This window comes from Arvicola amphibius, chromosome 7, assembly GCF_903992535.2.
Source record: "Arvicola amphibius chromosome 7, mArvAmp1.2, whole genome shotgun sequence".
NCBI lineage: Eukaryota > Metazoa > Chordata > Mammalia > Rodentia > Cricetidae > Arvicola > Arvicola amphibius.
The window spans coordinates 120,935,426-120,954,991 of record NC_052053.1 but is presented as its reverse complement, the minus strand read 5'-3'; the positions used below and the strand labels follow the sequence as shown (position 1 = coordinate 120,954,991).

General features: G+C 42.4%; 1 protein-coding gene across 6 annotated transcripts in view; it reads left to right on the top strand.

The window, feature by feature from the left end:
- Positions 1–19,566, top strand: part of Npas3 (neuronal PAS domain protein 3) — an 825,611-nt gene that overhangs the window by 392,067 nt on the left and 413,978 nt on the right. For 4 of the 6 annotated variants that reach the window (XM_038337475.1, XM_038337473.1, XM_038337472.1 and 1 more), the window contains one exon: positions 8,386–8,462. In XM_038337475.1, the coding sequence (XP_038193403.1) occupies positions 8,386–8,462 (77 nt within the window). Of the gene's footprint in view, positions 1–8,379; positions 8,463–19,566 lie in introns of all 6 variants that reach the window. The other 2 variants (XM_038337476.1, XM_038337474.1) reach the window with 1 other exon arrangement.

Here is a 19,566-nt window from a genome sequence, read left to right as displayed (position 1 = left end):
CTCTGTCTGCATTTAGAAGGGGCGGAGCTGCGTATAATTCCACAAGGCAATTTTTGTGAATAAACCCCCTAACTGGCTGCGTCTTTCAATCCCCCAGTCTCCGTGCAGAATACAAGTGTCTGCTTTCGCTGCCGATGCTGTCTCCGAGCCTCCGTGCATTCATTCATCTGGTTCCTTAACTCATTCATCCAGGGAATCAGTTATTCAGCCCTGCTGGTGGTGCGGGGTCGATGTGAATACTTGGTTCTTGTACTTGGGCTGGCTTTCTCTGGAAGTTTCTACAACCAAATGTACAGAAGCTTTATGTTTTAATTCTGTGTGTGCAAGAGGGTTTGCTCAAACCTCTTTCTTATTCAGAGAAAGAAACATTAGAAACCTAAAGGCCTGAGGTCAGCCTTGAATCTAAGCAACAGATGAAATTTTCTTAATCTATTTCCTGGGAGTGATAAATACCCAAATGTATCTGCCCGTGCTGCCCTGGTTCCGAGCCTGGCTATCTTGTGCCTGTTGACTGAACCACGTGCTCCAAATGGTGTCCAGCTCTCTCCTTGCCCTTTAAACTTTGCTCAACTTATTTGGAGCTTCTGGAAATCTCGGGGTCTTCTGTTCATCAAACTCTTACCTGGTTTCCAACGATCACCCTGCAGTCTTTGTTTATGTGGAATCCGAGGGGAAGTGGCGGGACGGAAGGACTGTTTGGCATTCCTAGCAATGGTGGCCCTATACATGCGTTTACCTAATCAAATTATGTTGGAGGCATTCAGCATCATAAAGCACACGCCAATTACTGCTGGAACCAGGCATGAGTGAATCCTTCCAAGGAAAACTCAGTGGGCAGTTGCTGACACTTGGAGAATTGCTGCTGGCTCTTTGCCCAAGTGTGTGGGAAATGTTTGTGCTTGGTTTGAGGCCCTGATTGCAGTTGGCTCCACAGGGTGTTGTGGTGACACTGTAGATATGACATCATGCTTTAGGAAAGGTGGGAGCTGGTGACAACATACACAGAAAAATTCCTACTCTTCCCATTGAATTATGGATAAAGATAGTGAGCAGGAGATTGTCTTCAGCTCTGGCCTCTGCTTTTAGTAGGGAGAAGTGAGCATTGTGTACTGAGCGCCTCCCGTGCGGCGGGAATCCTGCTGGGGAGTGTTCATTTGTTCACTATTTATTTTGTTCCTTCTGTGCTCTGGGCCCCATTCTATCTGCTGGAGTTTTAATAATACTGCCCAAATCCTCTGGCTTGTGACGACGGTAAGGGCTGGTGAAGGGACAGATACTATACAAATTAATTCCAGGAAGATGAAAGTTCGGTGGGGCACGACGTAGCACCTCACAGTTGCTATGAGAGGTGTTGACTGTTTTTCGACAGAAGAAATGGAGGTCCATGGGGCCCAATTTCTTGGTAAGGCCCAGCTAATTTGGGATACACAGAATGAATTTAACACTGAATTTGATTGACTCCAGAGCCCAAATCCTTTCTTTTGTTCAAAGCTGCATCCTGGTTAATATGAGCCCTCCCAGTGAGCCCCCTCTCCAGGCAGAGCAGGCAGGCAGCCTCTAGAAATGAGTCAACCATCCCATATAAGGTACCTGAGTCAACCCTGTGCTGCTCAGACTTCTAGACAGCGTGGCAGTCTGGGAAGTGACTCAGTGGCCTCATCCAGCACTGAGCTGAAATGCCACGCTGGGAATGTGTCCTCTGGAGACTCTAGTGGGAGCAGCAGTGTGGGACTGAAGTAGAAGGTAAAATAGTGGAGTTAGGGTTGTCTCCCAGCCCTGAGCACACAGTGGTCTTTCTGGGAGAGGTGTTGTCCTGACTGTTGAACTGCAGGGCTGGGTCCTAAGACGGCTGGGGTGTATGTAGTAGAGATCCAACACTGCGGGTGTCTGATGGCGGGACAGTCCCTTGGTGATGGAGCTTGCTGAAAACAACATGGAGCTACAAGGTGATGAGGCCCCAGCCTGGCCTGGAGAGCTGCTGCCATTGTGTCCGACAGTGAACCCCAGAGGCCTGACCACTGTCGTTATCTGTCATGTGACCATGCTGCAGGCTTTCATGAGGAGTTACCCAAGATAAGAGGCCTCTCTAAACTACAACCTGATGATCACACATGAAAGCTGAGTACGTTCTGTCAGGCGGTCATGAAGGCCTGGAGACATCCCCATGACCCATATGCTCTTCCAACACATGTGTCTGGGTCACTGTCAGGTCCCGAGTCAGCAGACTGTCTGTCTCCCAGAGAGGCTCAAGGTGTATTTGCTGCAGTATCAGTGAGCCAGAATAAATAGGCTCGTGTGGTCCTGCTAAGTTCATATGCAATAAAATGCAAGACTCGCTGTATCTCTGGGAATCTACTGGGAGGAATTGGTTGTTGGCTTGACTGATTTTTTTAACCTTGTATTTATTTTGTAGTAAAAATGAAGAAACTCTAAAGTCCACCATTGTATGACGGAATTTGTTAACTCTAATCCATGCAAAACCAAGTTTATGAAACCAATAAGTATACCCAGACACACTTTGATTTCTTTTAAGTAGTTCTGGACTAAAGTCCTTGGTAAATAGTGCCATGTGTGGAGTATGTGTGTGTGTATGTGTGTGTGTGTGTGTTATTTATTTTCATCGCACATTTAGTTGTTTTAAAATAATTAGGAAAGTGAAATTAGACTGATTAATAAGTACAATTTACCGAAAAGGTCCTCTTCGAATTTGTAGCAATTACTTTGGGAGTCTTAAGAAGATAAAACATGATCTTGAGCCAGGCTATGGGGGTGCACACCTTTTAATCCCAGCACTTGGGAGGCAGAGGCAGGTAGTTCTCTTGAGTTTGAGACCAGCCTGGTATGCAGAGAGAGAGAGAGTTCCAGAGCAGCCAGGGCTTACACAGAGAAACCCTGTTTCAAAACATAAAATGAAACAAGACGAAGAAAATAAACCAGCAAACAAAACATGATCTTGAAGGGTTGCTCCTCTCCATATCCCCTGGCATCTCTGAAGGAAGCTGTCCTGTACCTCACTCCCTGAGGCTTGGCCCAGCTGTGGGCCATGCCTCTGTTTGCCTGAGGATGCGTCCTCAGAGACATTGCTAACCACCTTGTAAGTGATTGCATGACGACCTTACAATGGGTGGTTCATGTAGGAATCCCCAGATTGTGATGCAAAGGCCATTTTGTCTTGTTAGCTACGGATGGTGCAATGCCTCCCTAGGAGCTCTTATTTCATCCCGTGGAAATGGAAGCTGAGCTGGGGAAAGTTGACTATTTTAACAGGATCCTTCCCACTGCAATGCAGCTGTAATTTGTTGAAGACCAAGTACGTGAAAACCTGGTGAAGAAAGATTGGGAATTTGGATGTTCTTTCACATTTCACACTGTGCCATTTTGAAACAGAAAATTGCAAACAGTTTTGCAAACATCGCAGGAATCCAGTCAGTTCCTAAAGTGAGAAGTAGAAGCATTTGCCTCTCTTAACCAGACCTCCTGAATGCATGTACTTCCCTGGTGCTGTGGTAGTTTGAGGCCAAGCATGCGTGGTTTCATTCCCCAGTTCGGCACCCCATTTGTAAGCACTAAAACTTTCAGTCCAGTACAATCTGTGATTCTTCCAAGGTACTCAACCCATCCTTAAATTTCCCCCAATGCATTCAATCTGTACTTCAAATGGGGGAGAAATTTAAATGTGTTGCATCAGAGAACTTTGCAATTAGCATAAGACTCCTTAAAGGTTCAGCTGTTTCCTTGGATTAACTGCCTCTTTTCCCTGGATTGATAGCACTTGATAATGTGTGATAGGGTCTGGGATTCAGATTAGAAACTTTAAAAAAGTTTATTAAAATGTGGATTTAAAAATAAGTTCTAGCATGTAGGGAGGGTTTTCTTCTTGTAATCATTTTAAAATTCTTTTAGGTTTATTTTATTTCATTTTATATGCATGAGCATTTGTCCTATATGTACATATGTGTGCCCCATACATGCCCCGTGCCAGTGAAGGCCAGAAGAGGGCATCAGATCCTCTGGAACTGGAGTTACAGATGGTTTTAAGCCACCATGTGGGTGCTGGGAATTAAACCGAGGTTTGATTCTCAACTAGGAACATTAATTGAGCTTCTTCAAGGGAAATTCTTTTTCTGTCCTTAGTAGCCCTGGAAAGACTCATTAAACATTCTTTCCTCTATCCTTTCCCAAACTCTGACTTTGCTGAGCTCAGGGAATGAGGTCTGGAGATGCCTTTAAGCTTGTTCTTTGGGTGACCCTTCCCCCAGTCTCAGTGTGGAAACAGATTGCTCCAAGCATGAAGGATTCAGATGGCTGCATGGATGGTGGCCAGGCACAAAGTTTGCCTTTTCTCCAGGTAGAGGGGTCCATTCTTACAATGTTAGCAGGTGAACGTAAGGGCAGCATTGACCTTGGGCACTGAATCACTGACTTAGGAGATGGGCTGATATCAGCTTCCAATGAGCTTCTTGTCAACCAGGGCCTGCTTTCCCCTGCGTGACATTCTTCATGGTAGAAGACCTTTCTCCATTCTTGAGTGAACCCTTTGTTTGGCAGCAGGCTCTCTGCAGCTCTCTGCCTGGGGTTGCCCCGTGCATTATGAACTGTGCTAGTAAGGGCCCTGCATGCAGAGGGCTAAGAAGGAAAAGGGCAAAACAGGCCTCAAGGCAACCAGAGCCCATGACTTCTCTCCTTTCATTATGTGTGTCTACTGAGCTGTCCTGTTTCCACTTCTAATGGATTCTTCCATGGCAAGTTGACCTTTTGGCTGAATAGGTCAAACTCCTACTGAGTGTTAATCCCCAGCCTTCCTCACTTTCTCCCTGGGGACATGGAGCACCAGTTCAGAACATGGCTGGGCAGGTGGGATATATTTTTGAAAGACAATTTTTTGTTATTGTTGTTGCTGTACAGAATTAATTCTTAGAGACCACCACATGTGTTTTTAACAGGGTCCAGAGTACAGTATTTTGGCTGACATCCTTGAGGGGCAAAGCTAATTTTCTTAAGTCTGTGTTTGAAACTGGTTTCCCTGGATGCCCTCTTCCTTCTGATGAGAGCTAGGCCAAGTACCTCATTCTCACAGCTTCTTATACCACTGTGGATTTCTGAAACGTAAGACCAGGATTTCCTAAGCTGATTTCTTTGAAAAAAATTGTTTTCCCCTTTACTTGTCTGCCTTTAAAAAGCCCTAAGACTCCGGGTGCTGCCTTTTTAGCCTGTATAAAATGTGAGATAAGGTGCTTTTGAAGGATAATTTTGTACTGGGACCAGTCTTCAGCAACAGAAGATTTTCTTGTATTTGTTTACTGAGCCCCAATACTAGTCCCCATTTCCTAGTTAGAGATTTTTAGCATCCAGTGGGCACTTAGCAGATGGCGGATAGAGTTTAAAGTTGAATTATATGGTGTGGCTTGCTTTCTTTTGAGTAGTTTGTGTATGCCGTCCAAACAATCCATCTCTCCCTTCTGTGAGATAGTGGCAGTCTCCACAGGCAATGGAAAGTAGACTCCATTTATTTAGTAATGTCCTGCTTATGGGTGGTTTTATTAATTTAGTGCTCTTTCAATTTCGAAAGTAGTCACTTAACTAAATAAACTGATAAATGAAGTATATCAGCAGATGGGATGGGAAAAAAAAAACCCTAGTACCTACCTTGACACTGTTATGTGGGAACTACCAAATGAGCTTGGAAGGTGTAACCTTTCAGAAGAGAAGTTACTCTTCTTTTTTATATTCATAAAGCACTGAGGTCATGCCTTTTTGTTCCTCTTGGCATTAATGATACTCTGCAAACTCAGTGACATTAATGCAGAAAAAACAAAACTGTTTCCATTGTCCCAGTGATAGATGCCTACCTGTTCTCAGAATACGGAGTACCAAAGGAGATGTGCAGAAGCCCATATTTAACATCTATCCAGTTACCAATAATGCCAGAGTTAAAGCAGGGCTCCTACCAGGGACGTAATGGGCTCCTGTTTAACATATTTATGTGGGTTGTAAAATTAGGAGCTGTCATTACAGCCCCACATCACCTGCATAAGTGCAAAACAGATAAATCAAGAGAAGTTCCAGTGTCGTAAAAACGCCATGGAGTAGAATAGCATGTAACCACTTACAGGATACTGGGATAGTATGCTAGTTGCGTGCGGGAGCATTGCTGGGGCTTCCAGGGGATTTGGAGAACAAAGAACAACTGCCTGGGTCCAGAGTCAAGGATGCGAGACCTGATGAAGATCTCCATTTGTAGAGCCAACCTGAGTACTGGTGAAGGAGACGCAGGAAAAGAAAGGCCATGGGAATCCAGGCTTGCAGTACTTCCCTGTGTGTGTTATTCAAGACAACTGTTTCTGGGCTTCTAGAAAGCATTGAGCTGCCATCTGTTGTTGCTAGAGCTGCCATGTGGGCCTTCTAGTAAATAAAGGCTTCCTTAAATTCCCTGGGAAGATAGAGGGCGCTCTGAAGGCACTGGCTGGAGTACTCTTAGTCTCACCTTATTGAGTTATTCCTAGAATAGTGTATGTTCTCTAAAGCCCAGCATTAGTCCTTCTTTAAATGGCATGCAGTTACTTATTTTGAGCCTTGTAGTCAAAAATCTCCCCAAATTCTGAACTATTAATAAACTCCAAATCATAATTACTGCCTCAAAAAGGGAGTGGACATTTTAGAAGTTTTTCAGCTCTCCTCTTCTCCCTCCTAAAAACCACCCATCCCCATAATCTTAAAAAAAAAAGAGGCTGCAGATTTTATTCATGTGGGATCATTCACACCAAGCTACCATAATGTGCAATTAACACTCTAGCAACTGAAAACAGTATTCAGCAAGACAGCTGCATTATCAAAAATGCCAAAGGAGTTTTGAGGGAGTAGTGTGCGTGTTAGAATGGAAAATTAATCAGGAGCACATGCACACACACACACACACACACACACACATACAGCAGTGCTACTTAAACGTATTTAAATATGAAAAAGTGAAACCCTATGTCTGCACCTATGATAAAGATTTATCTCAGCCGAGAAATTAGGTTCTTCCCGTTTGAAAATGATTAGTTATATGTTTTACCTCTGAAGGAAACAGGGAGCTGGCTCTGGGGTTTCCAGCTGGAATATCCTTTAATAATCATCACTCTTCAATTTATATTTTATAAATTTCCCTATTGAGAAAATATCTCTTTTCTTTTTCTCTTGCGGCAGTAGTGGCACTTGGCTTTCATGTTATTTTCAACATGCCTTTTGGATAGTTCCTCTCAGTAATTAGAGTAGGCTTCCTGTGTCTACACGGCACAACAGTCATGGGCATTGGTGTTGCTGCCCTACTCAGCTTTTGGTAGAAGTGATTGGTATGGTCACCAAAATGAAGTGGCGTTTCCCCAGTGCCATTGTGCAGAACTGTCTTGTCCACCAGCTGAAAGACGGTTAGCTGGAAGAAAGCAAGGGTGTTTGACTTTGTTTTCATTTAGTACCTGGGTATGAAGAAGCAGGGCATGGAGAGCCTTTCTTGTCTGAAATGTAGAAAATCTCTGCAAACCAAACACGTGTTTATGATCCTTGGGAACCTGGAAGAAAAAAAATAAACACTCAAAGCACAGCAAGCTGGCACTGCACACTTAAGATCCTGGAAAGAATGGACCCACAATTCTGGGTTCTATCAAGGCTGTGTCTGAAGTGCACTTTTGTATGAGGTCTCTTGGAGTGGCAGGTGCCAGCATGCTGACCCTTGGAAAGGGGAAACAGTGATGTTTGCCATCTCAACCAGAGACAAGCCGCTGATGAGAAGAAACATGCTGACCCACGGTCCATCTGAAACCGTGCTGGCTTGTAGAATAGTCACACGAGTGTTCAGAGATATGGAAGTCACCCTTCTTGACACATCACACCAGTGTATGTGCCCCTTAAAGAGACGTGGCTCCTTCTGAATGTGATAACTTACACATTGAAAATAACTAGATGTGTCCTGTTTGGGATTTAAGAGTTTATCTTCCTCTGGCGTGGAGTGGAGGGTAGGGCTATTGCTATCAGTATTTAAAAACAGCAATGTCATAATGTATAGAAAAACTGTATCCATTTTTTCTGAAGAAATATGAAAATGTGTGTAGTTTTGCCTCAGTAGAAGATAAACTATCTAAAAGGTAAAATTTTAAGTCTAGGGTGTTAAGGGTTTTTGTTTGTTTGTTTGAAGTTTAAAGATACTTATATCCAACCCAAACTTACACTTAGGTTCAAACAACCCAGAATCCAAACTGGCAGTGGCTAGTGTTTCTTCCAGAAATCATTAGTGTTTAACAGGGTGGTAATGCAAATGGAGAGAGATTAAGCTGAAAGTTTGAAGTCAGAGCCCCAACTTAATTATTTTTTTTCTTCTCTCCCTCTCTCTTTTCTTTCAAGTTATAGGTGCCCAGCGAAGGCGAAGCCCCAGCGCACTGGCCATCGAAGTATTTGAAGCACACCTGGGAAGCCACATTTTGCAGGTACCTCTCAAAAGAGAGAGAATCTTACCAAGAGAATCTCATGCTTGTTATCGTCTAACACGTCTTTAATGTCTGATATGTATTTGGTTGTCGTTATTTTATTTTGGAACGCACAAATTCTTATGAATTTGTTCTTTTTCCTTTTCCTTTTTAGAAAGCCGTTCCTTGAGAGAGAATTAAGAGAAAGGGAGGGCAAGTACTATCTGTGGTGTGATGATTTAGGCGATTGCACTTAGTTGATGCGCAGCGTGTAATAGCGGGCTGTTCCCAGAGTGATCGCGTGTGTGCTGTGTTTGTGAGTGACCATGTGTGTGCTGTGTCCTCTGAGCTACATAGCGCTTTCCAAAGAGCAGAGCTGTGCCGTGAAAGTGCTGTGGCATTTCTCCGTGTGTGTCACCAAACTTCAGTTCATTGCTTGAGTTTGTATTTGTTAACTGCTTTCAGTCCTAATGTTTGCCTCTTCAAATTAGAAAACTGCTTTCGTGTGAATTTTTCAGCCTCTGTTTAAGTAAAGGGCTCTGATAATAATTGCTTTTGCTGGCACATTTCATGACAAACACTGGGAGAGGTGCGAGGATGCAGCTGTTTCTTCAACACAGAGAAGATGCAGCCCCGGCTCAGCATCTGACTTAGCAACCTTCCTATAATCTCTGGTCTCCGCTGTCTGGAATAATCTTTAGACGATGTTGCTATGCTTTCTAGATACTTACCCTTTCAGAGCCAAGCAAAGGAATAGCCAGAAGATAGCCCCAAGTAGCATTGGATCTAGAAGGTTACCCCCTAAATTTTATATACTAGGAATCCACTCCGAGTTTCTTCTTGAGAAAAATCAGGGGCCGTCACAGTTGTTAGTTCTCCAGTCCCTGCACGCGGAGCTTGGGCATCCTCGCCACATGCGTTCGAGGAAGTACTCTGGGTCTACACCTAGGTCTGACAAGTCTGCTGGGTCAAGCCAAGAAATGTGTTCTTCTCGTAGGCCTCCTGCAAGAATTTTGTTGTGTGAAAAATCATAGCTCACAACTGAAAATGTAAGGCCCTGCAGCGTTGTGCCTTAATTTTACTTACGCTGTTTCTGATTTTCATTAATGACTATTGTTATCCCAGAAGGGTGTTTCTTGATCCACCACGAAGGATGCTGCATACACGGTACTTAGAGTTTATCTGTTCAGTGACTCCAGGTTCATTTTAACAATACAAAAAGGATCACATTTCTTCTTAGACCTTCTCATTTTTATTGTTTTCTTTCCCACACACACACTTTGTTCAGGATCTGGATCTCTGTTACTCATTCTATACAGAATGGGACAAATATTTTATTGTATTCTTTTGTGACTCAGGACTGTTGCTAATTAGATTCTGATATGTTCAATCCCACACTTAGTCAGTGGCAGAGTAGTTCAGACAATAACCCAAGATTATTGCTTTCTGAGTTCAAAGTCCTCTGCGGGGGTGTAATTTAGAAGTTGCGAGAATTTAAAACTAATAGAAAATGTAAGGAGTTTGAACTGATGTGATTTGTGTAAAACACATCATATAGAATGAGTACCCGAAATATCTACTCAACACCATGCTTTATATTAGAGAATAGGGGCCTTTACTCAGAGACTCGTTGGATTCCTCAATATATTTGATTGGTTGATATTGTCCTTAGACACCACACTCTAAGGGAAGTCTGTATAGCTGAGTTTCACTCTGGAAGAATCATGTTACATGAAGAACAGTGAAGAACCCTGAGAAAATGTTTGGAGAACACATATTTTAGAGGGAACAGTACTGCCCTTTCTGTATATTGGAAGAACTCATTAAAGCAGTACTATACTGTCCTCGGAGTATAGTGGGGGTGTATGAGTGCAGATTAAAGAAAAAAGGCCACTCTTTAACCATAAAGGTCCCAGATACACCTGACCATGTATGAATTATTTGGAGCTGTTGGCTTTAAGGGAATATATAGGTGGCTTGGTAAATATACTTTCATGAAAGCGAGATACTCAAGCATAGGTGAATTATAGGATCTTGAAATTACCGTAGAAATTAGAACTTATGTCATCTGACTTTAGCACAGTGATATTGGAGTGGAATATCACCGTAATTCTCTGTGCAGAATCTGATACTGCTAGACATAGGGGTAGTCGTAGCAAGAAGAGCCCCTGTCATGTTCTCTCTCATTATCTGCCCAGCTAGCACGGAAATCCCTTCGTCCACAGACTGGTGTCGGTATCACAGTCAACAAAGTATCAGTGTTGCAGAAGCGTTAAGACAACTTCTTTCATTTTGTTTTGAAAAGATCTCTGGTAGAGCCGTGGAGTGGTGGAGTCTGGACAGAAGTTCCTCTTTTCTTTCTGGCCCTTCCATCCCTTGCAAATAGTCGACAGACGCTCCATCCTTCAGAGTATAGGTCTGAACTCTGACTTTGTGGTTTCTAGTAATTTGCCATCCTACCAGAGTTTCAAACATTGAATAGGAATAAATGGGGCTGCTGTTTGCATTAGCTAACCTTCATTTAGAGGAAGAAAATAAATGAAGCTTCATAAAATGAAAAACATTATAATGGTTGAGGATAGTGAGAATCTGAACTAGCCTGGTTCTAATTCGTCCATAAGACATCAAAGATGGGATCTCAAAGTTGTTGATAAATGAGTAGTTTATTAGGTAGAGACAGTAGAATAATATCCCAGTCAAAGGGAGTGTGAGAGGCAAAGGCATGCAGGCAAACAATCATCGGTCTCATTCGAAGGACTGTTGCGGTGTTTGATATGGTGGTCAGTTCACATGAGCAGGAAGGGCGTGGGTGGTGAAGGTGGAGAAATCAAACAAAGGACTTGTCACAGGCCCAGTGAGCTGACTTGGGAAGTGCAAATCCCATTCCCCAAGTAGTGATGATGCTGTAGAGAAGATTCCCTTGCAAGAAGGAACAAGGGCAGGTTTGGATTAATCAAAACACAGCATAAGCAGGTTTGAGACGCTGATATTAAAATAGCCCAAGATGGAAAATGAGATGTCTCTGAGGAAGAGCCCTGTGGATGGACAGGAGAGCATAGAACCTGGGCAGTCATTTGTACATGGGCATGAAGAACAGATGAACGGGACAGGGTTAGTAACACATAGACCCTGTGGGTAAAGGTAACCTTATCCAGTGATCCCCTTTCTCAGAGTTTTTGAAAAGATATATTCTCTCACAAAGCAGAGTTGATACCAGGTAAGGAGTTGGATTTCTAGGTATGATCTTTGTTTAAAGCACTATGGAGCCTAGGGTTGAAAAGGGGACTGGGAATTCCAAATTACTAGAGTACTGATGGCTGATATACAATAAAGGAGTGGGTTGAAGATCTATAGAAGTGATCAGAGGAAGAAGAGAATAAGGAAACGTATCCCTGGTACATGTGGTCAGTCAGTTACTGGGAAAGATGACAAAGGAGAGAAACAGGATTTGATTTTGCTAAAGAAAGGAATTCTAATAGCCCCCAGGTAGATGAGGACAAGCCCTTGGGTAAGATAAACACTCAGTGGTTTTGTCAATGGAAACTATTGCATGGAAGGATGAGGCTCAGAAGAAAAGCCTAACCAGGTCCAGGAAGGAAGGATGAGACTCTAGATGGTTATGGTAGAATAGAAAGACAGCCAAGAAAGTGGTGTCGAGGCAAAATAGTTTTGTACATGGTAAAAATATGTTTATATGTTAAGGTTCAAGGATCAAGCACTTTTTGAGTATTGGAAACTAACTCTGTTGCTGTCCTTTTTATGCAATAAATATCCCATATTCATACCATCTACTTGTACTGAATCACTTTCTTTATTATCCATATATCATGCAAACATCAGATGAATATTTCATCATTTATTTATTCTATTTTCTGGCATTGGATATTTTGACTGTAACTAAAAATTTCTAGTGCAAATACCAACTGCTGTAGGGACAAATGTGTACTCCTGTGTGTGTGTGTGTGTGTGTGTGTGTGTGTGTGTGTGTGTATGTTGTGTGTGTTTCCATTATAAAGTGTAGTTTAGGTGGGGTAATAGCAAAGATGTATGAAATTTTGCTAAGTCTGATTTATTATGCTAACTTGCCTTTTTATGTCATCAAGTGTTCATTATATACATACATATAGATGTATATAATATATATTATGTATATGTATATAATATGGCTCTCATATGAGAGTCATAATTATGAGAATTTTTAGAGTGAGGAAGCTAAGGTGTAGAAAAGTTAAATCACTCGAAGCCCATGTCTGCTTAGGACCCAGAGTTGAATCTGAATCCAGGATGTTGCCATGTGTTAAGCTATTACCTGGAAATCAATAAAGAGTGGCAGTCGAAAAGTAATAAAAGGGGGAGAATAAAGGTATTTATAGGTAAATGTGAACATTATAGGGAACTGATGAAACTCTGGGGGGTTGATGAAGTAAAGGAGAGGTCATGTCAAAATACCAGTGTGGGGTGTAGAAAACGCCTGTGACTTCGCCATTGTGCCAAGCCTCTGTGGTACCCTGTGCCCATTGTGTCTCATTGAAATATAGACCAAGTACCTCTTGGGGTTTAGAGATAACAGAAAAGGCTTCTTCATTTTTGGATATGTCTATGCTGTCAAGGAAATAAGTGCTTTGAATATATACATATCAATATTATATTAATATTTAATATTAATACAGATAATATTACTTTTTGATAACAGTATTTCTTTGGGGGGCTTTTTGTTATGTTTTTCAAGACAAGTTTTCTCTGTAGCTTTGGAGCCTGTTCTGGAACTAGCTCTTGTAGACCAGACTAACTTTGAACTAACAGAGACCATCCCTGCCTCTGCCTGCCCAAGTGCTGGATTAAAGGCATGTACCACCATGCCTGGCTATAACAGTATGTTCTTGTATAATATAATAATATATCATATTATACAATACTAATAATTAGTCCCAGTGCATGTTCTTCCAGGAAAATACTTTGTGAACTTTCTTAAAATTTGATCAGATCAATGCGTTCTGTAATGGGAAATATTCTAAACTTTGTGATGATTTTGTCCTTGTAAAATTCTCTTGCTTGCTTGCTCTGTCTCTCTGTCTCTCTGTCTCTCTGTCCCTTCCTCTCTCTCTCTCTCTGTCTCCTCGCTCAGGCGGTGTCAGATTGTTCTAATAGTTTCCTGTATGCACCTAAAGGAAAGATTTAGGTGAAGTGTTAGGTGGTGTGTCTCTCCGCAGGGCCGCTGTGCACAGATAGCCTTACCACTGAGTGCCGCCACTGTGAATAGACCCACGGAACCTAGTGAAAGCATCATCTATAGGGGCAGTTACAGGCTCATGGGTGTCCATCCTGCAAGTGTGAGTCTATGGCATTGGCCTGTGGTGCCCCAGTGAAGACGTGCAGTGTCTTCGACTTTGGCTGAGGGTTGATGAGGGCTGGGAAAGCAAGTGGAAGATAAAGATTGTAGCATTTTATGGCAGGTCAGGTGAGAATCCCAGAGCTTGGGAGGGTCATTACTAAACCGTGCATGTGAGCAACCAGGAATTTGGGTTTACTGCTTTACAAATTCCTTGTGTGCATATTTTCTTACTCTTATGTTCTGCTTTCCTTCCCATAAGGAAGTACAGACAGGGTCTGTTGAGGTGGCCCATCAGGTAAAGGTGCTTGCTCCTCATGCCTTCTAATCTGAGTTCCATCCTCAGAACCCATGTAGAGGTGGAAGGCGAGAAAGGCAAGTATCCTCTGGCCTCCTCACATGTGCAACAGTGTGCGCACATGCACACACACACACACACTCACACACAATGATAATGAGTAAGAACTTTTTAAATTACAAGTGCTTTTTTTTAAGTCTCCCAGTGTAGGGACCAGGCTGAATATTTATATTTCACTTTGTCAAGATTAGCACAACACAAGATACCAAATATCATATTTGCAAGTCATAAAATTAACCACTGGCATAGCTTTCCCTCAGGTGCCAGAATTATGAATGGAATGTTTTAATTATCTGTGTACCCTTAGCGGAGGGCTTGCTTTTTCCACTCTGTAAATAATGTTTATATAATTGTTACATAAAGTAGTGATATTGCTTTTTATGTTCCATTTTAATATTGCTATACTCACCTAAAAATATTAAGACAATCAAATCAAACCCGGCACCTGGAAAAGTAGGCTACTTCTGCCTCAAGTAAGTGAAAGACCTGTGCATTTGGTAGAGCTTGTCAAGGAACAGGTCTAGAATAAACAAATTCAGGATTTATATTCCTGTTATTTGTCATGCTTTGAAGTTTAGATGATAGAATACACAGAATCATGATCAGTTGGTCCATCTTAAAGAATTGTTAGACAAATGAGAACATAAGTTTTTCTGCTGGAATTTTTTTAAAGCGGTATATGTGATAAGGAAAAGAATATTATATATATATATATATACACACACACATACATACAAATATATCTCTGTTATAATCTAAGTACTTCTAGTCACAGTACTATTTTACTCTCAGAGATTAGCTAGTCATATTGGAAAAGCTAGGGATTCTGGTAGAAATAAATATCATGGACCCATAGGTAGACAATTGCGAAGGACAGAGGATGACCACGTTGCTATGGTTGAACTCTCTCTCAATCTCATTCATTTCAGCAAAGAAAATTTAAAAATCTACTAATATAAGTCAAAAATCTGAGCAAGAGGTTGCTAAATGGCCGAGTCAATAAGTGTCGCCACACAAGCAGGTGGTCCTGAGTGTGATCCCCAGAACTCATGAATAACTGGGTGTGGTGATGCCTAACTGTAATCCTAGGGGCTTGGCTGCCTAACCAGTCTGGCATAATGGCCAGCGCCAGATTCAAGGAGAGACTTTGCCTCAAACAGTAAGAAAGAGGTTGATTGAGGAAGATACCCAATGTGGGCCACTGGCCTCCACAAGCAAGGGCATGCCCATACACTTCAAACAAACCCAAAGTGGGTCTGGATAAAGAATCCGATCAAATACCTAAGCAAAAGAAAGTGATTAAACCTATAATGCATCAACAGCTAAGACAAATTCACAAATTATGATTGTATTCAGATGCTGCCTGGCTTATTCAGCGTTCCTACTTCCTCTGGTAGTAATGTTTCAGGGAACTTGATGGGAATGACATCAGATTTACTGTCTCATTGACCAGGTAGAATGCCATCTCTGTTTTACTGGAGCCTCTAAGCCTGAAACAAAGCTCTGTAGGAAAATGCCTTCTCAGTCCTGATTGTTCCTTGTGCGGTGGTATCTTGCCGGACATAAGTGCTAAATTGAAATGACTTCTCACGAGACATTCTGGGTTGATTCCTTTAGTTGCGATAGAGTGAGTTGAGAGAGGGGAATGACCCCACAGTCTTGGCGTGATCTGGAATGGTAAGAAAATGGAAAACTAAATATAGAAAAAGAGAAAGTTAGTGAATATATTTGCATATGCAAATTAGCTTAATTGATACTGCTTGCCTCTACAGGGATTTTTCATTACAAACTGGAGTGCTACATTGTTCAGCTCATATTGAGTAATTTAGTAACTAATGAGACCAGTTTGCACTAATTTGCATATGATAAATGAGCTTAATTGCAGTAAATAACTTGGAGGCATAATTACTTAATTTTCCTGTGTTGCACGGCTTTTAAGTTCACGTATGAACAACTCAAGATAATTTTGCATATTTAAATTAGTTGCTTTTAAATTTTCTTGAACAAAAAAAAAAAAAAAGAACACACCTTATCAATTGAGCCGTAAAACAATCGAAAGTAAGGGTCGCAGTACTTTTATCTTAAAAAAAGATGAAGACGAAACAGAAATTCCCAACCTCTGCTGTTTACCTCTCCCATATCTTCACCTCAAGTAAGATGTCAGTTTGGCATTTTAGAAAACGTTATTAATAGTATAAGTTAATTTGCAGTTTCTCTTAGTGAATGGCCTGGGTTCTGGATTTGGGGTGAGTTACAAAAATTTTGAAATAGGGCTTATGAAAGAGGGCGCGCGTGTTTGTTACCGAATCTGACAAATTCACACCAAGGTGGTGGGGGGTGGCTTTCCCACCTGCACGGAGCAGGTCCCCTGCTCTGTCAGCCTCAGAGCCGTGGGCCTCCGTGGGCCTGGCAAAGGCTCTCTCTACTCGATGAGGGATGTCGGTAGACTTGCCACGCCTCCGCCTTCTCTGGAAAACAAATCCTGTATTTTATCCAAGTCTTTGTTGTCAGAACTGAAGAACTGAAGCCCTTAGAGTTGATAGCAAAGCGCTGTTTCATAATTAATACAGGTGCCTTAAACTGTGTTTGGGGCTCAGAAAAATTATTGTTCAAAACGAACAGGCCAAATGGAAGTGCTATTCGTGACTTTTGAGAGGATGTATAGTTGCAAAAGTTTGCAAACCTGCCATTTTGAGAGGCCTGCTCTAATTCGTTATTAAAGCAATGATGACAACTGAAGCTGTTCGCTTTGTGTGCTCTGGAAGAGTTAACTCGTGAAGCCTTGCTCAGAATTCTTCCGTGCTACAGAGTCAGAGCAAGCACAGGAGGGGGTCAGAGCCAGGAGCGGGACAGAGTAAGTACACTCATGGAGTGCATTGAAGTGCCAAGTCATGAGTCCTTTCTATGCGGTTCTTCGGAGAGCAGTGGTTAAACAGCAGATCTTACCCAGTATAGCCAGCACCCAGGCCTGGTCTCACATCCCCAGTTCAATTCCCATCAGCCCCTCGGAGCACGGGAGAGGATAAACACACTCAGTTAATGTGGATTTCCTCATCCAGACGACTTGAATCCCCATCCCAGCGCACTCATTTCTCCCCGGGTGGATCTGGGTACAGTCTCGCCCTCAGTGTGCCTCCATTTCCTCACCGTGAAAATGGCGGGAGCAGGCGTGGGCATCGTTTCTACCTGTGCTGTAAATTTTGATAAGCATCTCTTGGTGTTTTTTTTCTCTATATTGGATATTCTAGGCTGATCTCTGTTTTTATGAAATACGGTAATTCCTATCAAGAATATTTCCAACATAGAAATATGAGAACATTATCCATAAAACCCTTGTGGAAAGGATAATTTTTCATCCAATACAACGAAATTGTTTACATTGTTAGTATTGGCATTAGTTAGTACTTCAGAGAAAAACATGGAAAATTTTACCTCAGCATGATAGCCCTTCCCTTGACAACCAAGCAAGCTGTCAGGACAGTCTGTCTGTCTAGAGGCAACTGGTAGAAACGGAGCTTGGAAAGAGAATCCAGAATCAAATTGCCCTTTAGAATAAATGTGATTTCTAATATTTCAATTGCTTAGAAAATGAGAATGACCCCCCATCAGAATTCTAGAAGAGCTAGAAGGTAGATCTACCCATCACCCCTTGCTGTAAGTTACGTTAGCATGACATTGAGTCTTCATGTATTGTTCCCCATGCATACTGCACAGCGCCCACCAACTGTCATGTCAGAAAGGATCCATCTATGCCAGAATCGGACGGAGACTCCTTCAGAGGCATCTCGGTTTATTCATACACATCATTGGGCTTGATTGCTGCCTTGTTGACTTTGATTTGCAGATGCCATAATTCACTGAGGAACACTGTGAGAAGTGTGGCAGGTGACAGGGCTGGCCGGAGTTGACTTGCTTTGAAGAGAAGTCCGAGTTATTTGTCCAGTTGACTGAAACTCGAAAACGGGTCTCAGTTGTCCCAAATTTAACTGTGTCAGGTGCCCCTGATCTAGGGAAATGAGCCAACAGATAAGAATGCAGGAAGTTCAGGTCAGCACATAGTTTCTGAACACTAGTAAGTATCTGGTAGAAGAATATTCAGTGATAGAAAAATGAGTCACAGTTTTGCCTCTTGGCTTTGAGTGTAGACTCACGGTAAGAAAAGTGGCAAAAACACTTCCTTTTGGGGCGCACCAGGGTGGCATTTCTGTTCTTCATCACATGAAGTTGACAAGTTGCATCAGGTCCTCACCTGTCAGCTTCCGGATTCCCAAATGGAGAGGCTAACACCTCCGCTTTGCAGATCGCTACCAGAGCTTTGTGGGATGGGTGCACGGGATGCCTGCTTTACATGAGATACAATATGCAGTATGAGCACACAGGATCTGATCGGGAAAAGTTGGCTGTCATGGAGGCTGGTCCTTAGAAACCATGGCATGATGGGGAATCTGATCAACCAGCCTGGGGCCAGCAGCCCCTGGCCGTGGTCACAGAGTCACCCAGTCCATGCCCTTCATACACACCTTTTAAGGTTTGGTGCTCCCGTGAGTCCTCCGGGAATAGTTGAGAGTTGCGGCTTCACTTTGACACCTGTGTTCTCTTAGCACAGTCACACACGGTAGAGATTAGAACATTGGGAAAAGGAACGACATTGACACCGTGACGGGCAGGTCTTGATGGAGCGCTCGGGGGAGGCTGCTGTCTGTAAGATACGGAGTATCGTTCACTCTTATCAAGACACTGGGGAGTGAGTTCATTACCTGGAAATAAAAGTGCGATAGAAAGACAAATATACAATCAGTTTAAAAAATGAACAGATGCCTTAGAAAAGTAGGTATTGGGCTGTAATATAAATATGAATAATTTTGTCACTTTTTGTACATCTGTGGTGGTACATGTAGGCTCTGCCAATCTGTGCCACAGGATAGGGCCCTGCTTGGATTGGCACAGACATCATATCTGGTTTCTTTAACATTATATTATTGTACTCACGTGTGCATGTATACAAGCATGTCATAGCACACATGTCAAAGGACAGCTTGTGAGAGTTGATTCTGTCCAGCTATCGTGTGCACAGAGCTCAAACCATTAGGCATTGTGGCAAGCTCTTTCACCGACCGAACCATCTCACCAGCTTCACCTTTTTTATTTTAAGAAAAAAAACAGCATTTTATTCATTTTTTTATAAATGTCCTACATTTACATAATGTATTCTGATTATGTGTATTAGCTGGGAATGTTCTGAAGCAGAGTGACCCGGCTCTCTTCCATTAACCAGGAACTCATAGCCCAGTCACAGTCGCCAGACTGTTTTCCCAACACAATTTCCCAAACTTCAGATACCTTTTGGACTCATTTAAGTGTGAGAAAGGATTGGGAGTTGGGGAAGGGGGAACAGTTGTGGGCCTTGTGCCTCAAATTAAGTTGATAGACAGATACCT